Consider the following 25,426-nt stretch of genomic DNA (forward strand, 5'->3'; position numbering starts at 1 on the left):
TCTGTGTAGCACTTGTATTTCTGGTACCTATCAAAGCCAGAAGTGGATATCAGATTCCCTGCAACTAGAATTAAAGATGACTATGAGCTTCCATGTCAATGCTAGAAATCAACCCCAGGTCCCCAATAAAAGTAATCACTGCTGTTACTTGCTAAGCTTTTGCTACATCCCCTCAGTTTTTGCCCACATTATAGGAAATCTGGTTGATCTTATCTCTGTTAGACTTTTTTGCTATTGTGTATTTAGTTGAGTTTTTTTTCCAACAGGCTCTTGGGTAGCCCATAGTGATCTTGACCTCATTTGAATCCTTGAAATGTTGTTCCTTCTTCAGTGTTTCAAGAAGTGCTGGGATTACAAGTGTGCACCACAATCACAGCTGTTTTGGGTCACAGCATCTCCTCTGACTCCACCTTTCTTCTTGATGTATCTCTCTCAGATTACACACTTCATTCTGTTCTGCCTTGTCATAGGCCATAGCAGCTCCTTTATTAACCAGTGGAAGCAACATATGTTCACAGAATACAGAAAGACAATCCCACAGTAGCTGTGCATGTCTGACTTTATGACTTGGTGTGTTGGATAACACCCAGCTGACAATGGGCAGTTCAGGTCACACGGTAAGGTGGTGGCCACTGTCAAATGTTCAGTTTCTCCCAGTGACTGGAATTAATGGGGTGTGCTCTCATGCTTGGCCATATTTATTTTTGAAAATGATTTTATGGGCATCAGTGCCAGACACTTCAAATGGCTTTAGGAGGTATTATATTTTAATTCTCTAATGCTCCTTTTCTTGCATGTAATTCAGTTCTCTTTCTGTCTCTGTCTCTCTGTCTCTCTGTCTCTCTGTCTCTCTGTCTCTCTCTCTCTCTCTCTGTGTGTGTGTGTGTGTGTGTGCGTGTGTGTGTGTTTGTGTAGACTGTGGCACAGGCTTTAAAACTCACAATGATCTTCCTGCCTCTGTGCCCAGTATGCTGGCAGTGAAAGAATGTACTACCGCTCGCATCTTGAAAAATAATTTTTATGGTCGAAGACTCCTCTTCTTATGGTTGACAGGGAAGCAAGGAGATGGTGTCAGGACTCCTGATACTGGAGTTGGAGATATTAGTGACTATCTGTATGTACTGGTAATGGAAGCTGGATGCTCTGAAAGAATCTTCAGTGCCCTTAACTGGTAAGGTATTTTCCAACCTAAGTTTTCTATTTTTGATTATGTTTCCTGTCCAAGGTAGCCCAGGCAGGGTCAGGTACTAGATACTGACTAAAAAGTAGAATTCTCCTGAGAGAATTAACCTCAGACAAAGATGAGCTCCCTAATTATTTAGCCAATACAACATGGTCAGCCCATTATCCATATATATAAAACCAATAAATATGGATGCAGCAGATTGTATTAATGTATTTCAGCATATTTATTCACCCACACTTAAAAAGGGAGAATTTGGAAAGGATTTGGGAAGGGATGGAAGGAAGAGATAAAAGGGAAGAGTGATGTAATATATTTTATTTAAAAAATATGAAAATAAATTTTAAATAAAAAAGGAGCTAGATTGACAGCTCAGCAATTAAGAGCACTGGGTGTTTTAGTAGAGGACCCAGGTTCCATTCGCAGAACCCACATGGTAGCTACTCATTTGTTGTAATTCTAGTCCCAGGCATCTCCTGCTTTCTTCTGGCTTTGGTGGGCACAACACACAGACACATACAGAGAAAGCACTTTATAAATAATTTTTTTAAGTTATAAAAAGGAAAGAATGAAATTCTTTACAGTGATGTCACAACCCTGAGCCAGAAAACAAGCCAGGGCTCATTCAAATGAACTCCTGCTGGTCTTGCATGGAAGCAGCTGTGACCTTCTGCTAAGCCAGCCTGCTCAGAGAGGAAAGCAGTTTTGTTCTGAGGTTAACATTTAACATTTCTCTATTCTATTTGTAAAGCTTGCTTCTGTAATTCCTCTTTGTAATCCTAAATTTTTCATTTCTGGAATTCCCTCAGTTTCTCTTTTTTTTATTGTTTTTATTTCAATTGTCAGGTCTTAAACAGTAGTATTTGTTTTCTTTAATGATTTTTTGTTTTTTCTTGGCTTTATATAAGAGGTTTATTGTTTTACTCCAATTGTTTGCATTTTCCTAGCTTTCTTGGAAGAGTTTATTAATTTCCTCCCATTGTTTGTTTCTGCTTTCATGAATTTATGTAATGTATTTATTCATTTTTAAGGGCCTCTATCATCTCTATATATTTGGTTTTAAGTTTTTGCCCTTGTATTTCAATTATTTTTGAATATTTGGGGCCTGCTGCGGTAGGACACCTGGGTTCTGGTGGTGACATAGTGCCCTGACTTTTATTAATTATGTTCCTCTGCTAGGCATCTGGATTTAGGGTGATAATAGGTCTAAGTGCTGGTTTATAACATCATCTTTGTTGGATGGCAGTTTTGTTCCTGGGTTTGTGTTTGTTCTCTGGAGTTTCAGAGTGTTTGTTGAATGGGTGTTGCCTTTTTCTTGGCCTTCTTGGCTGGTGTGTTCAAAGGAGAATGCTTGATGGTGTTAGGAACTGGGAGAAGAGGAATTCAGGGGAGATGATCTTCAGATGCACTGAGGGATGGAGAGGGAAGAGAGTAAGCTGCCTCTGATGTTCTACTCCACTGATAGGAGCAACTTTTTAAATCAGGTGTGGTGTAAGAGACAATGTGGTAGATCTGCAGACATCATAACTGGTCTTCTGGAAGATGTGGTGAGTAAATGACCAGAGGGTTTCCACCCCAGTTGGGTGGTGGGACTCAGATATGAGGTGAGTAGGGAAAGGTAGGTGGGGATGGTCTTTGGAATCCACAGGAGACATAAAAAGGGAGAGGAGAAGCTGCAGCTGGAGTTCTGTTTCAGCCCCCAGGGCAGTCCTGAGTATTGAATCCCTGAGAATTGGTTATATCTGTGGATAGTCTTCCTTGTCCCATACCCAACATATTAATACTGATTCATTAGGTTCTCAGGGATCATTTATTTACTTATTTAGGCTTCTGCTGTGGCTAATCTGTGAAAGACATCTAGTTCATTGGGAAAAAAAGTAGTATTTGGGCTGAAAAGGCCAGTTAGCAAGTATTCTTCTTGGGGGAGTTCAGATATGAGCACCCAAGTTTGGAGGCTTATAATCAACTACTATTCCAGATCCAAGGGATCTGACATGCTCTTTGTTCTGTCACCTATACACACATTGAAAATATTCTTTCTCACACATACAAATATACACATACAATGGGTTTAGACTTGTTTTCAAAAGCTCTTATGACTTATAAAACAATTAGAGAAATCCGGTTGCTTCAAATATATAATAAAGTCATACAATATCTTTAAAAAACTATTGTCTTTCATTTATTTAAAAAAATTCATTTCCTCACTCTGATACAGGTTTACATCTAATCTTCAATCACAGGAAGCAAAATTATTTCGAAATTTTCTAACATACATCTTTTTTTTTAATCAAAGGAGAATGAGATAGTATTAGTAGCCAAAATTATTTTCTACAATGTAGAAATATCAGGCTTCAAGTAAGTGATTTCAATTTGGTGGAACAGTCTCCTCACCCAAACCATTTTCTATTATTTGTGAAGGAGAGAACTGGAGTGCATAGGGTGAGTGGTAGTCAGTGATTTTTTTGATTTTGATTTTTATTAGAAACTTATAATTCCTTTTAAAGGGACAATGTTATATTTGTAGGTCCATCTTTTTCTGTCATTTTATCCCCATTTATCAGTGGTACCATTTGTATGGTGTCAATTTTTATTAGTTATGATATAGTTATATTGTTTCTCTGGCAAAAGATGGAACTTCACTTATTTTTATTTTATGGAAAATTGCTATATTATGTTAGGAGTCCTGTAGGTTTTTGATTTGGAGACTTTCTGTGGAGGAACAATTTTAGTTTTTTTCTTCTTGATCTTAGAAACTTGTATTTCTTCCTTTCTTGGTGTATCTGTATTGCTACTTGTTATCATCATCATTTTTTCCCTCTTTAAGTTATTGATGTAGTTGAATCATTGGGCTTTGGTTTGTAAAGTCTCATATATTATTGTCTCTGTTTCCTAGTTACTTTCAGATGTCAACATTTCCAAGCTCACAGTCACCTTTGGGAACATCTGTTGAGGATGTACCCCATCAGAGTAGCTAGTTGCTAAGTTTTTGAGAGATTTTGATCGATGACTGATGGGTGATAGCTCTTCCACTGAGTGTGCAATATCCCTAAGAAAGTTGACCTGCATTAGATAAGACAGCAAGCATGGCATAAAAGACAATGACTACGTTAGAGACAAAGCCTGGAAACAAAGATTCCTCATGGTTTTTGCCTTCAGTTGATAGACTGAATATCTATCTTAAACACTGACAATGATGGATTGTTATCTGGCAGAATGAGCCAAATAAGCACGTTTGTTACCTAAGGTACTTTTGTGTAGAGAATTGAATCAGAGCCAGAAAAAAGCAAGTTATATGAGAAGGTGATAAACCCAAAGTGATTTTATTGTTCAAAGGTACTGGGAATGGTGACTTTTGGGGGAATGTTGAACATATCAAAATTTGGATGGCAAAAGACAAAGAAAGCTGCATTTGGAGCTTAATTGGTTATTCTTGTAATACTTTGAATAAAATACTGTTAAAATTATTTCAAACAGTGGAGGTAGAAGTCAAAGGATTTCAGTGGGAATTAAAATAGTGGTCATGTATGTGATATTTTGGACCCTAACTTTTCTTATTTTCCCATGCCCTCAAGAAGCTGATTGAGTAAGGCACAATTAAAAAAAAATAATGAGGGCTGGAGATATGACTCAGAGGATAAGAGCAGTATCTGCTCTTCCAGAGGTCCTGAGTTCAATTCCCAGCAACCACCTGGTGGCTCACAACCATCTATAATGAGATCTGATGCCCCCTTCTGGCATATGACAAACTTTCAGAAAGAACACTGCTTACATAGTAAATAAAATAAATCTTTAAAAAAAATAATGGGGCTGATTTCTTAGATGGAATATTGACTGTCTTGGATAGTTATTACTTATGATTCATTCAGTACTACATTAAAAAATCCAGAAGTGGACATAAATAAATAAAAAGTCTATTGGTTGGAGAGAAAAAGAGCACTATGAATTTGAAGAAGGTAGTCAAATGCTGAACAGAGTCAGGAATGCTCAGGGAGATTATCACCATTAAAAAGAAGGCCCTAATTCTACATCAGAAGCCTAGCAAAGTGTCCCAAGGGTAAGAATTCATCCTTATATGCCCTCAGTTAATGGAGGGATTAGGCAAAGTGATTGCCATTCCCAGGAAGCAATTTTATTCAAAGCCTGCTGCAACTCAGGTCCAAGCATGGCAAAGGCCATCACAACTTAGAAACCAAATTTGGGAGAATCATTGATGTTGAACTTGTTCTGGAGACCAGAATGATGTAAAATTTAAGATTATACATTTTTAGTCTGCATTTTCAGTTCAGCTTTTTTGTAGGCATCTGTGTTTGGTATGGTAAGCGCTCCAGTGAGAGGACTGTCTGAGTCTTTTGCATGATACTATGAGAATGAAGCCTGAGTTGTATTTTGAGACCATAAGACGTTGAGATAATTAAGCTATGAAATATCTTACATAGAGAGCTAGCTACATATAGGGAATGGAGGTAACCATAGAGAGAGATGTTTGGGAAGTTGTGGAGAGACAGAGCCATCTAAGCCCTTTGAAAATGAAGCCTCGTGTCTGACACAGTGTTAGCTACCATATTCAATGGTTGCCCTGTTGGGTTTCAGTCTTCCCTTGGTCCAGTGTTTCCTCACTGTGTCTTAGTTCCTTTCCTTTGGGATGCTAATGGATTTTCTGTGCCTTTCACATGTTGGAAATATTTAAATTGTTTTCTGATTTTATAATGTGCCACAGTAAAGAATTTGTCTTGAGTGTCAACAGAAACTTTGGACATTTCAACAGTAAAGGGGTTGTTGCAGACTATGAGAATCATTGAAGTGACTAAATGCATTTTCTTTATGGAAGACACTTGAGCCTATAGTGACCTGGGTGAGAATCTAGTTAATTGAATAAAAAGCTCCCAGATGGATGAGGTATTTGCACATGTGTCTCTCCTTGATGACTTTCTTTGGGGTACATGTGGAACCTCTCTGGATAAAATATCTCATTGGGGCTGGTGATATATGCTTCTCTAGCCTCAACCCATTTCCTTTTCTATGTTTCTACTATGTTGTGGTTGAAATGAATGAGCCAGCTTCCTTCTTGTGCTGCCATGACTTCACCACCAGTATAGATAGTATCATCAAATCACATAAAATACAATTGATGGAATTGGTATTCAATGCTAAGCCACTTTGCTAGCCTGAATTTTGTAAAATTTTGTTGTTCCTATTTTTGTTTCTGAAGAAAAGCTTTGACTGAGTAGCCCTGACTCTCCTAAAAGTAGCTCTGTAAACCAAGTTGGCCTCCAACTCAGAGATTCACCTGACTCTTGCTCCCACATGCTGAGATTAAAGGTTGTTCAACATTTCAGGTTTTTTAAATATATATTATTGGGTGATCGTCCTAGAGTATATGTTTTTGTACATGTCAAGCATTTGTTGTTTTGCTGAGCTTTACCCCCCAGTTTCAATTTTGAAATTCAGCAGAAGATACTATTCTCTTCCTAGATGTAGTGTCTGAGCCTTCTGAGTCATTGGATTATAATTGTGTGACATTCTTCTTGCTTTTTTGTGTTTGTTTTGATGTTTCTTTTTAATGAATATGATCCTTTTGTCTATATACATGGATGTGCACCACATGTACACCTGTCCTCACAGTAGTCCAATGAGGGTCTTAGAACCCACAATCTTGGAATAATGAACAGTTGTGTTATTCCCCCATATAAGTTCTGACTATTGAGCCCATCTGTATGCAAGACCATTAAGAAGTCTTTTACTTCTGAAGCATCTCTCATTCCCTGTGTTGATTATTATTTTTTTAAAGATTTATTTATTTTGTATACAGCATGTATGACCAGAAGAGGGCACCAGATCTCATTACAAGTGGTTGTGAGCCACCATGTGGTTGCTGGGAGTTGAACTCAGGACCTCTGGAAGAGCAGTCAGTGCTCTTAACCTCTGAGCCATCTCTCCAGGCCCCCTGTGTTGATTATTTATGATCATCATTGATATTGCTAATGTTATCTTCTTTCTATTTGTAACTGTTTAAATGCACAGTTCCTTTTAATAAGAATTATTAATGTACAGTTTAAACTGGAGCAATTCAGGTTTCTGGAAAATGAATAGAGAACTGGAGTGAATGCCAACCTCTTTATAGGATCTTCAGTAAAAAAAAAAAATCTCTGAGTTCATCTTATCTTTTTTGTTTGAATTGAAGATTCAGTGCAGATGCAGTTAGCATAGACTACGCTAACTTTCACCTCAGAAGCACATATACCTGCTTCTACCTTCTTAGTTCTGGGATTAAAGGGGTGAGACAATATACTCAGCTTACAAATCTTCTCTGTAGTTAATAATTGTTCATATAATTTCTCCAATGGGTGCTCACTACTGTTGAAGTGTTTGCTTGTCTCTCTATCTCTGTTAATAGGCATTTCTCTTGCAAGGTGGTATCCTGTTCAGAGCATTCAGAAATTATAGAGGTCAACTTCCTATTCAGTTTATTTGTGAAGTAATTTGATTTCATTGTAATGTCTGAGTTATAGAATTTGTGTAGCTCTAACCAGAATTATGTAGCTATATTCTCAAAGAAGCACACATTTACAATGTAGTATCATGCTTTTTTCTTTTATACATATGGTTGGCATATTTATGTATGGCATATTTTAGAATGCAGTGACCTATAACGATGTGCATGTCGACATCACTCAGGAATAGTGGGCATTGATGGATCCTTCACAGAGGAATCTCTACAAAGGTGTGATGCTGGAGACCTATATGAACCTCACTGCTATAGGTAATACTATAAATTTTCCTTCACATTTTAAATAGAGGGACAACTGTTTCACAGTTATTGATGCTCTTCTGCAATTCTAATTGAGAATGAGGAAAAATGAGGTGAATAAATCAGATTTGGTTCTAAGGATCACTGAAGATAGTAATGTAAAATTTTCAGTATCCTGTAGTATTTCATACATTTTCTTGTCCTATATTTTAGGCTACAACTGGGAAAATCTTGAAGTTGAAGAACATTGTCAAAGTTCTCAAAAACATGGAAGGTAATTTTCTTGTAAAAGCTGATAGAAATGGGCCTCTGGATATATATAATTTATGTGGATGTTTTAATTAAATGAAACAGTGTAAATAATTACAGCTTAAAATGCATTGATGATCATTAAATGCTCATAAAGACACATGGCAGGTAAGTGAATTGTGTTTGGAAGTGATTCTTTTAAGAAGAAAGACAAAAAATGCCTATGACAAATCACCATTTGAATAATAGCATCATCAAAGCTATGCTGTACAAATGGCAATCCATTTAGCTTCATATTATTTCATATTACAAAAGATATACTCATTGAATATGTGATAAGAATATATACACAACCTTGTAATAAGCAAATAGTCCATAGTATAGTTACTCATATAGTTGTTCTGTCTTTGCTAATTTCAGTTAAATAGGTAGTTAGAGTCAAGAGTGAAGGGATGGTTGTTGTAGAGAAACATTATTCCCTATACCACATGTTGATGAGGGACAGAAAGTCCAACTGTACATGAAATGTGGAAATATTCTTGTTGTTATTCTTTCTTTAATAGTTATATGTCACTTTGAATACCAGCCATAAAAACATAAAGACATGGAAGAAGCAATGTAAATCTCTCAATCTCAGAACACCTACAAGACATGTAGTAGTCCTATGTTGAGTAAACTTGTTGAATGTGATTCAAGTTTACAAACAATTGGTTTTCCAACTTCATTGAGAATGTATCAACAAAAATACCCTAGAAAGGCCCTATGAGTTCTATGACTGTGTAAATGCTTCTGTTTGTCCTGGTTCACTTTGAAAATGTAGCATGACTCACAATATAGGTAACTTTATCAATGGAACAAGGGGCATAAATGTCCAAATTTTCCCAGTTCTCTTCAAACATGTTAAAAACCACAGAGAACAATGATGCCACAAATATTAGCCAGGTAATAAATGCTCTTACCAACAAGGCATATTCAAATATGCAAAGTAATCCTTAATGCATGGGGACAACATGAGTGTAAACAACATGTTAAAACCTTAAGATCTCAGTTCTCTTTATACTTAGATCAAATTGTAAAACTAATTCATGAAGATATAAATACTTAACAATGTAATGAGTGTAGTAAAGCTTTTAAATGTTTCAATTATTCTTGCAGGCATGAAAGAAGTCATACTACAGAGAAATCATATGAATATATTGAGTTTGGTAAAGCCTTTGAATATCATAGTCATCCTCAAAGGCATGAAAAAACATATACTGGAGAGAAACCCTATGAATATAATCATTATGTTAAAGCCTTTACACACCCCACTCATCTTCAAGCACATAAAAGAACACATACCAGAGGGAAACCCTATGAATGTAATCAAAGTGGTAAAGCCTTTACACAGCCATATAATCTTCAAGTACACAAAAGAACACATACAGGAGAGAAACCCTATAAATGTAATCAGTGTGGTAAAGCCTTTTGCTCAACACAGTGCTCTTTATTTGCATGCAAGAACACATACTGGAGAGAAACCCTATGAATATAAACAATGTGGTAAAGCTTTTGTACATTCCAGTCATCTTCAAGTACATAAAAGAATACATACTGGAGAGAAATCCTATGAATGTAAACAATGTGGTAAAGCTTTTGTACATTCCAGTCATCTTCAAGTACTTAAAAGAACACATACTGGAGAGAAACCTTATGAATGTAATCAATGTGGTAAAGCCTTTACACAGCCATGTAATCTTTAAGTACACAAAAGAACACATACAGGAGAGAAACCCTATAAATGTTATCAGTGTGGTAAAGTCTTTGCTCAACACAGTGCTCTTCAGCTGCATGAAAGAACACATACTGGAGAGAAACCCTATAAATGTAATCAGTGTGGTAAAGCCTTTGCTCGAAAGAGTGATCTTCAAAGGCATGAAAGAACACATACTGGAGAGAAACCCTACAAATGTAATCAATGTGTTAAAGCCTTTACACAGTCATATAATCTTCAAGTACACAAAAGAACACATACAGGAGAGAAACCCTATAAATGTAATCAGTGTGCTAAAGCCTTTGCTTGTCACTCTCAACTTCAAAGGCATGAAAGAATACATACTGGAGAGAAACACTATGAATGTTAACAATGTGGTAAAACCTTTGCACAGCCTAGTTATCTTCAAGTACATAAAAGAACACATACTGGAGCATAACCCTATGAATGTAATCAGTGTGGTAAAACCTTTGGTTGTCACAATGCTCTTTAATTGCATGAAAGTACACATGGGAGAAAAACCCTATGAATGTAAACAATGTGTTAAAGCCCTTGTATGTAATAGTGATCTTTAAAGGCATGCAAAAACACGTATTGGAGAGAAACTCTATGAATGTAATCGGTGGAAAAAAGCCTTTGCACAACACTGTCATCTTCAAAGGCATGAAATTACACCTATTGGAAAGAAACCTTATGAATGTAATCAGTGTTCTACAAGCCTTTGCTCATCACTCTCATCTTCAAAGTTATAATATAACACATACTGGAGTGAAGCATACAATTGATATCACTGTGGTAAAGACTTTGTTCATCATAGTGCTCTTCAATTTAATGAAAGAACACATAATTGAGAGAAACCATATGAATGTAAACAGTGTGGTAAAGCCTTAGCACAGCCCAGTCATCTTCAAGTATATTAAATAACACTACTGGAGAAAAACCCTATGAATGTAATCAATGTGGTAATGCCTAGTCACAACACAGAGCAACCCTATAACTGTAAAACTTTTAGTGTGTAATTGGTCTCTTAAAGTCTTTGAATATAACATTAGACTTTGAGGTTCTGAAAAAAACTCATACCAAAGGCAATCTGAATATATATGAATTGTTATGATTTCAGGCCACATACTTACATTCAATTACACAAAATTAATTATTTTGGAAAAAAAATCTAAACTGTATCAACAATCTGTTCAAGCATTATTATGTCTCTTCTTATTTTGTTTACACATGTCAACTAATATGGACAAAAGGCCTATAAATTTAAATGATAAGGTAACTGAGACAGGATCTTTACATATCCTTGGCTGTCCTGGAACTCACTTTTTAGAGCAGGCTGGCCTCAAACTGATAGAGATCCACTTTACTCTGACTCCTGAGTACTGGCATTAAAGGCGTGCACTACCATGCCCATCACTTTCCATCTTTTTGAGTTTCTGCTTTTGAAGGCTAACTGACCTACACACTTCTAGAAGACACTTCTCTTCAAATAGATGAAATAATAAATTCTGGTGTAAAATTTCATAGATGTGTATCATTGCTTTTCTGTTGCTTTGGTAATGGATCATATCTAAGTGAACTGAGAAAAGGGTTTAATTTGGCCCTTGGTTCCAGAGCAATACATGAACCAAGAATTCACATTCTTGTCCTGCAGCAGAATGCAGAAAGTGTAAATTGGAAATGGTGTGCAGATGTAAATACTCAGGCCAACCCTCAAAACTGATTTCTTCTAGCAGGGTACCATTTTCTAAATCTTCTCAAATCTTTTCACAGACTGAAAATGATAGAGTACTTTGACTTCAAGCCTACATGCTTGCTTTCTGTTACATGGACTAATTCATGATGGAGAAAAACTCTGTAATCCTTTAGATGCCTCAAAACCCATGTTACCAAAATTATAATAGAAAAACATTCATGATTAAAAATTAGTTTAAAGATTTGCTTTTATTTTAATTATGCTGCATGTGTGTGTGTTTGTGTGTGTGTGTGTGTGTGTGTGTGTGTGTGTGTCTGTCTGTCTGTCTGTCTGTCTTCCTCTGGGTATATGAATGTGCATTCTGGTTCCCAAGAAGGTTAGACCCTTGGAGCTTCTTGCAAGAATCACTGGAAGTCATCCAAAACCTGATCTTGGTCCAGGTAATGAAATTGTGTTAAAGGCTTGATTATGTCTCTATCCCTGTCAATATTTTAAAGCTTTTTATATTCTCTTAATATAAGAAAATAGATAGGTACTCATATAAAAGAAAACTATTTATGTAAACTATTTGGTTAAGAGTTTAAATAACACAGTTGTTTTCAGTTTCAAGGAAAAAAAACCTTGTTTAAGTCTTTTGTTGTAGATTTGAAGTAAGTAAATTATTAACCAAGTTAACTTAAGACTGATATGAAGATCCCATTGCAGCTTCTATTTGGCAACATTTGAGTAAGATACTGAAGTGTGGGATATAAGGCAAATTCAATTAGTAAAGTTTATTTTGTAGTACTTATATTCATTCTGTGGCTTTTGTTCACCTTCTTTGGCACTTTCACTTATTTAGAGGTATTTATCTCCTGCCTTGTATGGAATGGGATGGCTATCATCTAAGTGGTTCATTTTTATTTAACTATCAGGCAGTATGTGATCACACTTTTCAAGTAAGAGTGTTTGTGAAAGGGTGGTGGATTTTTGTTCATGTTTTTATTTTTAATATTTTTTCATAAATTCCCTTGAAATGTTTGTTATCTGCTTGGTTTGAATGTCATTAATTAGTCATGGATACATTAGAATTCATGATGCTTGTGTGTCAGTCTCCTGAGAACAAGTCTAAGGGTAGATGATGTACTTTCAATGATTGGGGGCTGGGTAAAGAAACCCACAATGACCCTGGAGCCCATAATTAGGGAAAGATGACACAGATAAGGCCGGTTTAAAAAAAAAACATAGTTTGGCTCAAATTAGTGCCATCCCTGCCCCTGGCCAACTAACTTGTGAAACTAACCAATCACAGAACAGGATAGTAGAATCCTGTCCCTAGGGCCCAGAACCAGGGAAAGAAACACAACTCATGTTTTAGACCTGAGCCAGAGAAATGAACTGAGGAAACATGCCCTAACTCTGAAACTGGTGCCAAAATAACACTCTTGGTCCCTAGAATCAGAGTCAGTGAAATAAATATGCCCTTCCCTTAAAGGTATTGTCAAAAAGGCAAGAAAGGCCAGTGAAAGAAAAACAATTTGTCCTTGTAATCAGGACCATCTTTGTCCTAGCCCACAAAACTGGCCAAACACTGGGCAGAAAAAAAAAAACCTAATTGGTTGACTCCATTCCCAAAACATCCTATATAAACTGCCCTGCCTAGTCAATTGAGAGTTGTACTCTCCACCCTCATAGAAGCAACTACTCTCCTGGACTCCTCCTTCCCAAATAAAAATCTCAAAAGTGTTTTCGGTGTGAAGACCTTCATTGACTGGTGCACAGAAGAACCTTATTGGGATATCCCAAGTTGTTTTGAGCAAGGGAGAGCTGAATAGAAGAACCTTACTGAGATATACCATAGTGTATTGAGCAAGGAGGAGCTGAAAAAAAGTACCTTACTGAGATGTTTCAAGTGGATTGAGCAAGAGGGAGCTGAACAGAAGATCCTTGCTGAGTAGACAGAGCAAAAGAGCTGAAAAGTAACACTTTTGTCCTGAGCCAGAGGAGATTGCTACATTTTTGTAATTTCTTTGGCCAAAGAAGCAGGGCTTTGCTAGGAAGCCCCCTTAAGAGGTCGCTGAGCAAAGCTCCACTGTAGTGGGTCTTCAGGAGAGGAGCAGGATTGCTATATCCTGCAGGGAGACCATCACCCATCACACTAGGTATAGCCTGACTTTTCCGAAGAGTCATGATACCCTTTGCTGCTGAAGCACTTCCAAACCTGACTTTCCTGAGAAGTCAGAAAATCTTCCCTGCAGGGTTGGGCTAAACAGCTCCAAGTGTCCAAGACACCTTCAGGGCAGAGTTGTTGTTTTGAGCAGCTTGAGGTGTCTGGGATACCTTGCCCTCTATGACTGATCTGTCTTTTTCAGTTTCAGCTATCAGAGCTGTGCTAAGCAGCTCAAAGTGTTTTCTGACTCTCAAGTAGTCAGGACACCTCTCTTCAGATTTGCAAAACTCACGTTTTGGTGCCAAAATCTGGGACCAAACTCAGAGTTGTTGCAACCTATTTACTTACAAATGCATTTTAATGAGATTAATTTTAAAATAACTAAGAGAGAATAAATCATTAAATACTTCATGTATGTATCCAAAGAAACATTCTCATCTATCCGGAATAGATGTAATAATTTAAGGGAGTCAGTAATCAACAGTATATTTCACAATAAAATTAATGTGCTATGAATATGTATACATTATTTAAAGTCCCATGCATCTTCATGTCCTCATCTGTTATGCATTTGGCACTTCATCCCAAAGTATTGTCTTCTACAGGAATTATTCAGAGATGTCAGATAATATAATAGCAGTGAGATTTATTTTGTGGGGTCTACTTTTGTCAAACTTCATATGTTGATCAACATAACATTTCAGACTTGCACAAGAAAGACATTTCCACCACAGCTGTCTCCTTGATGCTCAAATAAAATTAGTTGTAATATTAAATCAATAAAATACCATCTTTTCAGATTGTAAATATATTTTCCTTGAAAGATAATTCAAAGTAAGAGAACTTGAGTGATAAATCCTATTTGCAAATGAAAATGATATATTGCTATCTCTTTTTTTTCCTTTTATTGCATGTCAATTTATTTAGTTTATTCTGAGGACCAAACATTTGTTCATAGCAGTTTCTCAGATCAACAAATGAATGTGAGAGAATATCTTGAATGTCAGTTATTAGTCATGAATATATATGAATTCATGATCTTTATGTGTCAGTCTCCTGAGTACAAGTCAAAGGGTAGATGATTTACTTCCAATAATTGTTATTTTCTCAAAATATTTTAACAATGTTAATGTTAAAATAGTTAATAGAGTATATAAAAACATTAAATACTTATGTGTGTATCCAAAGAAACATTTTCATTTATCTGGAAGAGATTTAATAATTTAAGTTAATTAGTAATCAACTGAATATTTTAAAATAGAACTTGATGTACTGTGTATATGTATATATATTATTTAAGGTTTCATGCATCTTCATGTCCTCAACAGTTACCCATTTGGCATAATATCTTGAAGTATTGCCTTCAAAGAGAATTATAGAGGCGACAGATAATTTAATAGCAGTGACATTTACTTTAAAAAATCTGGTGTGTGTGTGTATGTGTGTGTGTGTGTGTGTGTGTGTGTGTGTGTGTATCTGTGAGATATGACTATGTGTTTTTAGGCCATGACAAAAATGTGAAGAATAGAAGACAACTTTGTGGGGTCTACTTTTGTCTATCTTCATATGGTGATCAAAATGAGGTCACAGCCTTGTACAACACTGACATTTCTAACAGAGCTGTCTCATTGATGCTGAAATAAGATTAGTTGAAATATTAAAACAGTAAAATATTGTTTTTTTCCTGATTGAAAACATTTTCTTTTAAAGATAATGGAAAATAGGAGACATTGACTAATAAATACTATTTGTGAACAAAAACTATATACTGATATCTCTTTTTGTCTTTTCTTGCATGTAGAATGAGCTAGTTTATTCTTAGGACCAGACATTTTTTTCATAACACTTTCTCCAAACAACAAATGAATTTCAGAGAGGAGTCTCTGTGAGTAAAGGTGGTTGTTACTAGGCCTGGTGTCCTGAGTTCATACTCCAGGAACCCATATCACTCTTTCAAATCTTTCTCTTATTTCTACATTTCTGGTGTGGCATATGGACACTCACATGCCGGCACATATATAAATAATTTCAAAACACAAATAAGTGCCATTGAGGTAACTGGCAACCAAGTGTTTTCCTGGCTTTCTTCTCTGGAACTCACATAGGATGAATAGATATCCACTTCATTTCCCAGGATGCCTTTCTCTACAGCATCACAGCATTCTGTACTTCATTTTCAGGATACCTTTTTGTATAGTGTCATTATACATGGACTTCATATCCCAGGATGCCTTTCTCAACAGCACCATGACATTTTGTACTTCATTTCCCAGAATGTCTTTCTGTACAGTATCACTACTTTCGGACTTCATTTTTCAGGATGACTTTCCCTAGAGCATCACTATATATATGGACTTCATTTCCCAGAATGCTGTTCTCTATAGCATCACTAAATTCTGGACTTCATTTCCCAGGATACCTTTCTCTAAAGCATCACTACATTGTGGACTTCATTTCCCAGGATGCCTTTTTCTCCACCATCACTAAATTCGGGACTCCATTCCCTAGGATGCCTTTCTCTATAGGATGAGTCGATTCTGGACTTCATTTCCCAGGATGCCTTCTTTATAGCATCAGTACATTTGGACTTCATTTCCTAGGATGACTATCTCTACAGCATCACTACTGGTGGGACTTTATTCCCTAGGATCCCTTTCTCTACAGGATTATTACATTCTGGGCTTCATTTCTCAAGATGCCTGTCTCTAGAGAATGACTACATTTCATACTTCATTTCTGAGGATGATTTTCTCTAGAGCATTATTACATTCTGGACTCCATTTCCCAGAATGACTTTCTCTATAGCATCAATACATTCAGGACTTTATTTTTCAAGATGCCTTACTCTACAGCATCATGACATTCAGGATGCCTTTCTCTACAGCATCACTATATGTGGGACTTCATTTCCCAGTATAACTTTCTCTACAGCATGAGCATATTCTGGAGTGCATTTCCTGGGATACCTTTCACTATAGCATCAGTACATTCTGAACTTGATATCCCAGGATGCTATTCTTGAGAGCATCACAACATTCTGGTCTTCATTTCCCAGGATGCCTTAGTGTACAACATCTGTTTATTCTGGACTTTGTTTCCTAAGATGCCTTTCTCTACATCATCAGTACATTCTGAATTCCATTTCCCAGGATGATGTTTTCTACAGCATCAATATATGTTGGACTTTACTTCCCAGGATGCCTTTCTCCATAGCACCACGACATTTTTGTACTTCATTTCTCAGGATGTCTTTCTGAATATCATTCGCACTTCATATTTCAGGATGTCTTTTCCTAGAGCATCACTGTATGTTCATCTCCCAGAATGCCTTAGTTTACTGCATCACTCAATTCTGGACTTCATTTCCCAGGATGCCTTTCTCTAGAGCATCACTACATTCTGCACTTCATTTTACAGGATGCCTTTCTCCACAGCACCAGTACTTTTTGAACTTCATTTCCCAAGATGCCTTCCTCTATAGCATCAGTACATTAAGACTTCATTCCCAGGATCCCTTTCTCTATGGATTCACTACAAACTGGACTTCATTTCCCAAGATGGATTTCTCTACATCATTACATTCTGAACTTCATTTCCCAGGATTCCTTTCTATATAGCATCAGTACATTTGGACCTCATTTCCTAGAATGACTATCTCTACAGCATCACTACTGGTCGGACTTCATTTCCCAGGATTACTTTCTCTACAGGATCATTACATGTGGACGCCTTTTTCCAGGATGACTTTTTCTATAGCATCAATAAATTCAGGGCTTCATTTTTCAAGATGCCTACCTCTACAGCATCACTACATATCAACTTCTATTCCCAAGATGCCTTCCTCTACATCATCAGTACATTCTAGACTTCATTTTCCAGGATGCCTTTTTTCAGCATCAGTTCATTTGCACTTTATTTCACATGATGTCTTTCTCTACTGCATCATTATATTCTGGACTTCATTTCCCAGGATGCCTATCTCTAGAGCATATCACTATATTCTGAACTTTATTTCCCAGGATGCCTTTCTCTATAGCACCGTTACATATTGACTTTATTTCCCAGGGTGCCTTTCTCTGGAACATCACTACATTCTGGAATTCATTTCCCAGGATGTCTATCTCTACAGCACCACTACATTTGTACTTCATTTCCCAGGATTCCTTGCACTACAAAACCACTACATGTAGGATTTCATTTCTCTGGGTGCCTTTCTCTACAGCATCAGTACAATTTGGTCCCCATTTTCTAGGATGCCTTTCTCTATAGCATGAGTCCATTCTGGACTTGATTTCTCAAGATGTTTTTCTCTGTAGCATTAGTACATTTGAACTTTATTTCCCAGGATGCCTTTCTCTACAGCATCACTACATGTGGAACTTCATTTTCCAGGATGATATTCTCTAGAGCATCATTGCATTCTGGATTTCATTTCCCAGGATGACTTTCTCTATAGCATGAGGACATTTCAGCTTTATTTCACGGGATACCTTTCTTTAGTTCACCATTACATTTTGGACTTTATTTCCCAGTATTTTTTATTTTAGGGTATCACTATTTTATTTTCCAGGATGTCTTTCTCTACAACATCACTACATTCTGGACTAAATTTCCCTGGAGTCCTTTCTCTATAGCATCACTACATAAAAACTTCATTTCCTGGGATGCCTTTCTCTACAGCATCACTACCTATGGACTTCATTTTCCAGGATGCCTTTCTCTTTTGCATCACTAGGTTTGGACTTCATTTCCCTGCATGTCTTTCTCCACAGCACCATGACACTGTGGACTTCATTTCCCAGGTGTCTTGTGTTCTTGGGAGTTTACCGATTTCTTTAGCAGGTGTCCAGTGTCCTCAGCATGTGACGCTGACTTTCTGAAGGTTTTTTGGGCTCTCAGCAGTACGAGGGTGGGTGTCAGAGTCAGGGGGTCAGGTTCAGGATTTAGGGTTACATTAGGGTTAGGGTCAGGCATTAGGGTTATATTAGGGATAGAGTTAGCTTAGGGTCAGAGTTGGGGTTATGTGTCTCTACTTTTTGGACTTCATTTCCCAGGTTGCCTTTCTGTGTTTTGGTCATGTACTAGAAAATATGTTTCCTATCATACCCCTTCAATGATTTCCTAAGTTGCTTTTCCTTATAGCATCACTCTGTGTTGGACTCCATTTCCCAGGATGTATTCCCCTGTATAGTCCTTCTGTTCCAAACTACATTTCCCATCATGCCTTTTGGGTTAGAAGGAAACTTACTGTTTCTTTATACTGTCAGTATGCTTTAAACTCCATTTCCCAGGATGCCTTTCTCTGTAGCACCATAAAATTTTGGACTTCATTTCCCAGGATCCCTTTCTTTACAGTATCACTATATGTGGGACTTTATTTCCCAGGATGTATATCTCTACAGCATCAGTACATTCTGGACTTTTTTCCCCCAGGATCCCTTTCTCAATAGTATAATTATGATGGACTTCTTTTCCAAAGATTCCTCTCTGTATATTGGACGTCTACTAGAAATTACATTTCCCATCATTCTTTTGGATGATTTCCTTATATCATTACTGTTTTGGACTCCATTTCCTGAGATTCTTTTACCTGTATTGTTTTCTATTCCAAACTACTTTTCCCATCATGCTGTTTGTGTCAGAAAAAAAAACTTACTGTTTCAACTTTATAACATTAGCATGCTTTCAACTCCATTTCCCAGGATGCCTTTCTCCATAGCACCACAACCTTTTTTACTTTATTTCCCAAGATAACTCACTCTACAGCATTACTCTGTTATCAACTTCATTTCCTGAAATGCCTTTTTGTATTGCATCGTTACATATAGATATCTTTTTCCAGGATGCCTTTGTCTAAATCATCACTACATGTGGAAATTCATTTCCCAGGCTGCTGTTCTCTACAGCATCGCTACAATCTGAACTTCATTTCTCAGGATGCCTTTCTCTAGAGCATCACTTCAATCTGGACTTCATTTACCAAGATACCTTTTTCAATAGCATTACTACATTATAGATTTCATTTCCCAGGATGCCTTTCTCTACAGCATCATTATGTATGGAATTTACTTCCTATGATGCCTTTCCCTAGAGCATCACTACATTATAGACTTAATTTCCCAGCTTGCCTTCCTTTATAACTATCATTTCACATGGGCTTCATTTCCCAGGATGCCTTTCTCAACAGCACTATGACACCATGGACTCCGTTTCCCAGGTGCCCTGTATTCTCAGGAGTTTTCCCTTTTCTTCAGCATGTGTCCAGGGCCTCAGCAGGTGTAGGGCCTCAGCAGGTTAATGTGACCTTCTGCAGGATTGATGTGCCTCAGCAGTGTGAGGGTGGGGGTCACAGTCAAGGTGTCAGTGTTAGAGGTTAGGGTTATATCAATAATATAATAATAATCAATAATACAATATACCTTATTCATTAAAATAAATTAAACTTTCATCAGTTTTAAAAAGAGATTAAAAAGTCACATGTACATGATGAAATCATGAGATCAGACACTGAAGAAAGAATTTCTGGGTTACATGAGTCATTTTTCCAATTTTGAAAATTACTTCCAGCCAGGCAGTGGTGGTGCATGCTTTTAATTTCAGCACTTGAGAGACAGAGGCAGGTGGATCTCTTAAAAGTAAGGAAAGAATGGGTTTCTCTCCATTAATGTCAGAGCCCTGAGACACACAGCAGCCAGGGCTAGTTAAAATGAACTCTTTTTGTCTTGCACGGAAGCAGTTGTGGCCTTCTCCCAAGCCTTTGTTCTAAGGTTAATAGAGCTCATCATAACTGTTCATGTAGCAGCAGAGCAAACAGTGCTGTTAGGTGACTTCTCCTTGATGCTTTCTGTATTTGTGTTCTTTATCTTTCATGTATGGGAGAATTGTGGCATTGGTATGTTACCTTTTAGATTAAATATCAAGATTGACAGTCACATAGGCTCCAAAACCATCTATTTTCACTATGGCTTTTGCTTGACTTTCAGGTAAGACCTTGTGGTGCAAGATGAACATGTCAGAGACTTTTCTTTTGATCATTTTTATAATTTATGTTTCTGCATGACTTTGAAGTAACAGTGTCTTTACTTGTACATTGTGATAATGTTCAGAAGTGTATTTGTTAACTGAGCATGCTTAGAAAGAGGGAGAACCCTACATGAACAAGTCCAGATTACCTAATTAAAGTCCCCACAATTCTTTGTTTAGAAAAGCATTGTTTTAGAAATAACTCCCATTCTCACCTTGCCTCCTGCAGGAAAGAAATCTTTTTCAATTTATCTGTCCCATCTGCTGTGATGGCTGTTCTTGGTAATCAAACAGACTAAGTCTGGAATAACTAAAACCCAAAGAGTTTGGTGCACATGTAAGGGGATTTTATTAAAGGTTTAAAGTTAAAGATGCTTTAATCACAACACTCAGAAGGCAGAGGCAGGCAGATCTCTGTAAGTTCTAGGCCTACCTGGTCTACAGAATGATTTCCAGAATAGATTCCAAAAGCTACACATTGAAATCCTGTCTTGAAAACAAAAACAACAAAGACCCATTTTTAATCTGAATCATTTCAGGTGATACCCACCTTCAGCTGCTTGGTGGTCATGCACATCTCTAATGACAGTACTCAGGAAGCAGAGGCAGTTTGATTTTCTGAGATTGAGGCCAGCCTGGTCTACAGACTGAGTTCTAGGACTACACAGATAAACCCTGTCTTGAAAACACCAAAAATCCAATCAACAGTTGTGGCCGCATTGTGAGACCCCAGCAAGACCACCATAAAGCCAATATCTCATGCAAAACAAACACGAATTTATTGATAACAAGGAATCCCAAGCTTGGTCCATGTCTAACACACAGGCTAACCAGGTGAAGGAGCATGGGGAGGGAGGGGCTTTTTATTGGAAAAACCACAATCATGGTGGTACAAGCCTTAACATCATATGATTGGATGAGAGTGTGTAATCTTTGAATTTACTGGTTGGGAGATACAGTTATCATTTTTCGGCAGGCTTGAACAAGTTCCAGGCTCTCTCCTTGAGCTCCCATGGGGGCTCTCTGGCCTTGTACCTACTGACTGTGGGGGCTGACTCAGTGGCCCAGGCTCTGTCCTTGAGCTGCCATGGAGGCTGGCTGGCCTTGCACATTCACCTTGACCCATGCACAAAGCTCTAAGTTGGTGAGGGGTCCCAGACATTAAACAGTTGACTGAACCTTGAGCAGTAAGAGTATGTGCAGAAAGGGATAAGTCATAGCTCTCCCAGAAACTGCTTGCTTAATTCTCAAGAAACTGAAATTGAGATCTGATCCCTGAGAGAAGACAGAGAAGGTGGTTATGATGTCTGCTTGGTCCTTTCACAACAAAGGATAAGATGCACCTTTAATCTGGATAGCAACTCTTGGTGTCAGCCTACATATATAAAGGGTATTAAAGAAGAAAGTTCTTTCTTTGCCTGCTTGTCCTAGATCTGGATAACAACTTCACTTTTTACTAACATTGGAGGCTACTTCCTTAGAATTTTGGTTTATACTGAAGACCAGGTTAGATCTCTGGCCTCATGGAATGAACAACTACTGAACTCTTCATATTTCTATGGTAGGCAACCATTGTTTGACTATCTCTACCATAGCTTGTGAGACATTCTAATAAATCCACTTTCTACATACATGGAAGGTTCATTCTACCAGTCCTGTTCATGCAGAGAACCTTGAATAATGCAGTGTTTTGTTTTGTTTTCACCTGCCCATGGAAGAAGATGTCCTGGCTAACAATAGTGCTTGCAAACACATTCCTTCCTAGCTCAACTATGCTTAAAACATTCAACTTTCCATGAAGACTAATCTTTATTATTATGCATTTGCTAAGAGTTTGTTCTGAATTTTAATAATAAATCTCCTAAAACAATGGAGCCATCACCCAGGTTTCTGCTGGGAGAAAGACCTATTTTCTTGTTTGTGATCTGGTTCCTGCTTTCTTTCCTGGTTGTCTGAATTCCCTGTGACCACCAGACAAAAAGTACATTCAGTTCACCTGAACTCAATGTGAAGTCACAGAACAAACATCTATGAAATTATTTTATTTGTTCTCTAGTAAATAAGACTTATCTGGAGATCAGAAGACAGAGCCATCTACTAGTTAGACATAGAGGCCAGACAGTTTTGGGACACACAAATGCTATCACTCAGCAAACAACATTTCATTTGGATTTTTGTGAGTTCAAGGCCACACTGCAAACAGAGGCAGGCATGATAGCACACACCTTTAATCCTGACACCTATGGTCTCATGTCTTTGCCTGGGGAGGGCACACACCTTTAATCCCAGGAAGCAATGGGAGGAAGCAGAGAGTTTTATAAGGCATGAGGACAAGGAACTAGATGCTTTTAAGAAGTTCAACTGAGCCCCTCAGGAGTGAGGATTCACAGGCTTTCAGTGTGAGGATTTGTGGAAACAGGATCGTGTGAGGTGTTGATGAGGTAAGGTTGGTTGTGGCTTGTTCTGCTTTGATGATGTTTAAGTTTTCTCCCCAATATCTGGCTCTGGAATTTTTATTAATATGACAATTTAGCAATTTGTTTTACAAACATCCTTTTATCTTTAAATCTTTTTTTAATTGTTAATATTCTGGAAAACCTTCCACCTGTGTGACAGGGAATCACCCCACACCACACAGTACAGTGAGCTGCGCACACTAGCTAGTGACATTGTGTCCAGGGGGAAGAAGGGAAGGTGCCTATGGAGTGCAATAAGATAGCAGGGTTTTTATTGGAGCCAGGGGCAAGTGCTATTGAAATGCTGATATCTGCTGATTTAGAAAATATCTTTGTGTCTGGGGAAAGGCAGGCTTAGGAATTATTGTACTGTGTTTTTAAGCATAGTTTAACCCTATGGGAGGTGCTCTTTTTGAAAGACCCCCGGAGGAGATCTTCCCTCAGGAGAGACCCCAAGTTCAAGGAACACACCGAAACCACGGATCATATGCAAGCAGCAAGATGGTTTATTCAGACACACAGGTACCTGGGGCGACAAAGTCTCTCGGAGGACTTGCGCGCCCTCCTTGGGTAAAGGGGACTTTTTATAGGATCCCAGGGGCAGAGGCACGGTTACAGAAGTGAGAAGCATAGTTACAGGGTTCCCATTGGTTGATTCAAAGAAGGCCAGGGCGAACTTGGGGACATATTTTTAATTCTCGGAAATTTGATGTGTGTGGCTGACTTGGCCTTGGGGGTGCTTTCCCAGCCCAACTGTTTATTCCCCAAGGCCAAGTGGCCAACCAGAGATATCTTATTTTGACTCAACGGTTTCTCTCCCAGGGCGGGTGGTCAGGGTGGGTGTTTCCTTGGTCCCAGGCTTTTGCAGCTGGCTGATTACGGTTTATGCCAAGTGGTTTATCTAAACGTACATTTTGCAGTTAGGCCAAGGACGCCCTATTTTTCTGGTACTTGCCTCGAAGAATGGCGTTTCTTATGCTAAGTAAAAGCCTGCTATAAGCGGGGTCTTTCATTTTTCACTCAGGCCTCACTAGTCAATCAGGCCCCCTAGGCAATCTACCAGTAAGAAGTGGTTCAATGTCCTTCTAGCAGCCAGCTTCAGGCTTGACTTCGAAGGGGAGAAGGTGCCATTGATTTTGTGTGCTGTGCTGTGAGTGCTGCTGCAAGGAGCTGAGCAGAGAGCATGGACCAGCTGGGAACCCACAACATGGTGAGTGAGGGGCTGCTGTCCCCAGATGGGGTGGGGCAGATCTTGAGGTGCAAGAGAGAGTGGGGTGGGCTCTCCCCAGATATGGGTGGGAACCTCCAGCCAAAATCCCTGTCATGTGAGGTCCCATGTGGTCTATGAATCTTCCTAGTCCCAGGGAAGGCCTCTGAATAACTTTGCTCTGTGGGCTGATTCTGCTCACAGAATGGGGAGCAGGGAGCTGAGTGTAGAAAGATATTTGTAATCAAATTAAACATTCTTTTTGTTTGAAAGAGTTATGCCCAGATTGTGGGGACCACCAAAAACCCACTATGGAGGCTGTATCCCATAAGTGAAATTAAAAAGCCTTTATTTTCAAGCTCCGGGGCTTTGTCTGTCCCACACAGCAGGGAGAGCAGAGAACCCTGAGCTCAGGTGGGATTGGGTTTTTATAATAGCAGTGGTTGGGGTGAGGAAATTTATAGAATTCAGGACCCTGATTGGCTGACAATTATCTAGTGGTATCTCAAAAACAAAAATAGTTGTGTGCTAGATTCAAGGATATTTGGCCACCTTATCTAATTCTTGGAATGTTTGGGATGTTAGGTGCTTCCTCATCCCTGGGTGGATCCCTGGGTGGTGTATGCTTATTTCTTTTTCTGACTCCAGGTGTTGCTTGCTAGTAAGCCTGTCACAGAAGGTATGTCTGGGCCTCTAAGCCTGTCATGCAGCTGTGTGGTCACATTGTCTGGGGACACTTCCACAAAAGCATGTTTTTAAACTAGAAGAGGCCTAGTTTCTCCAGTACCTTCTAGAGATTCAGCACTTTGAATTTACCTTTCATGTTTAAGATCCTTTTTCATTAATTTTGTGGAGGTTGTAAAAGGCATCTAATGTGTTAGGTAGAACTCCACTACTAAGGTGTAATATATAAGAGTAGAATTAGTGATATAAAAGATTCACTAATTCTTTGGAGAGAG

The 25,426-nt window shown here is 38.1% G+C and overlaps 1 protein-coding gene across 1 annotated transcript in view; it reads left to right on the top strand.

Annotated features, from left to right (window-relative positions):
- The first annotated feature begins 968 nt into the window (after positions 1-968).
- Positions 969-25,426, top strand: part of LOC131900948 (zinc finger protein 431-like) — a 66,082-nt gene continuing 41,624 nt past the window's right edge. The window contains exon 1 of the mRNA XM_059252257.1: positions 969-1,124. Within this exon, the coding sequence (XP_059108240.1) occupies positions 969-1,124 (156 nt within the window). The remainder of the gene's footprint in view (positions 1,125-25,426) is intronic.

This window comes from Peromyscus eremicus, unplaced genomic scaffold (assembly GCF_949786415.1).
Source record: "Peromyscus eremicus unplaced genomic scaffold, PerEre_H2_v1 PerEre#2#chrX_unloc_1, whole genome shotgun sequence".
NCBI lineage: Eukaryota > Metazoa > Chordata > Mammalia > Rodentia > Cricetidae > Peromyscus > Peromyscus eremicus.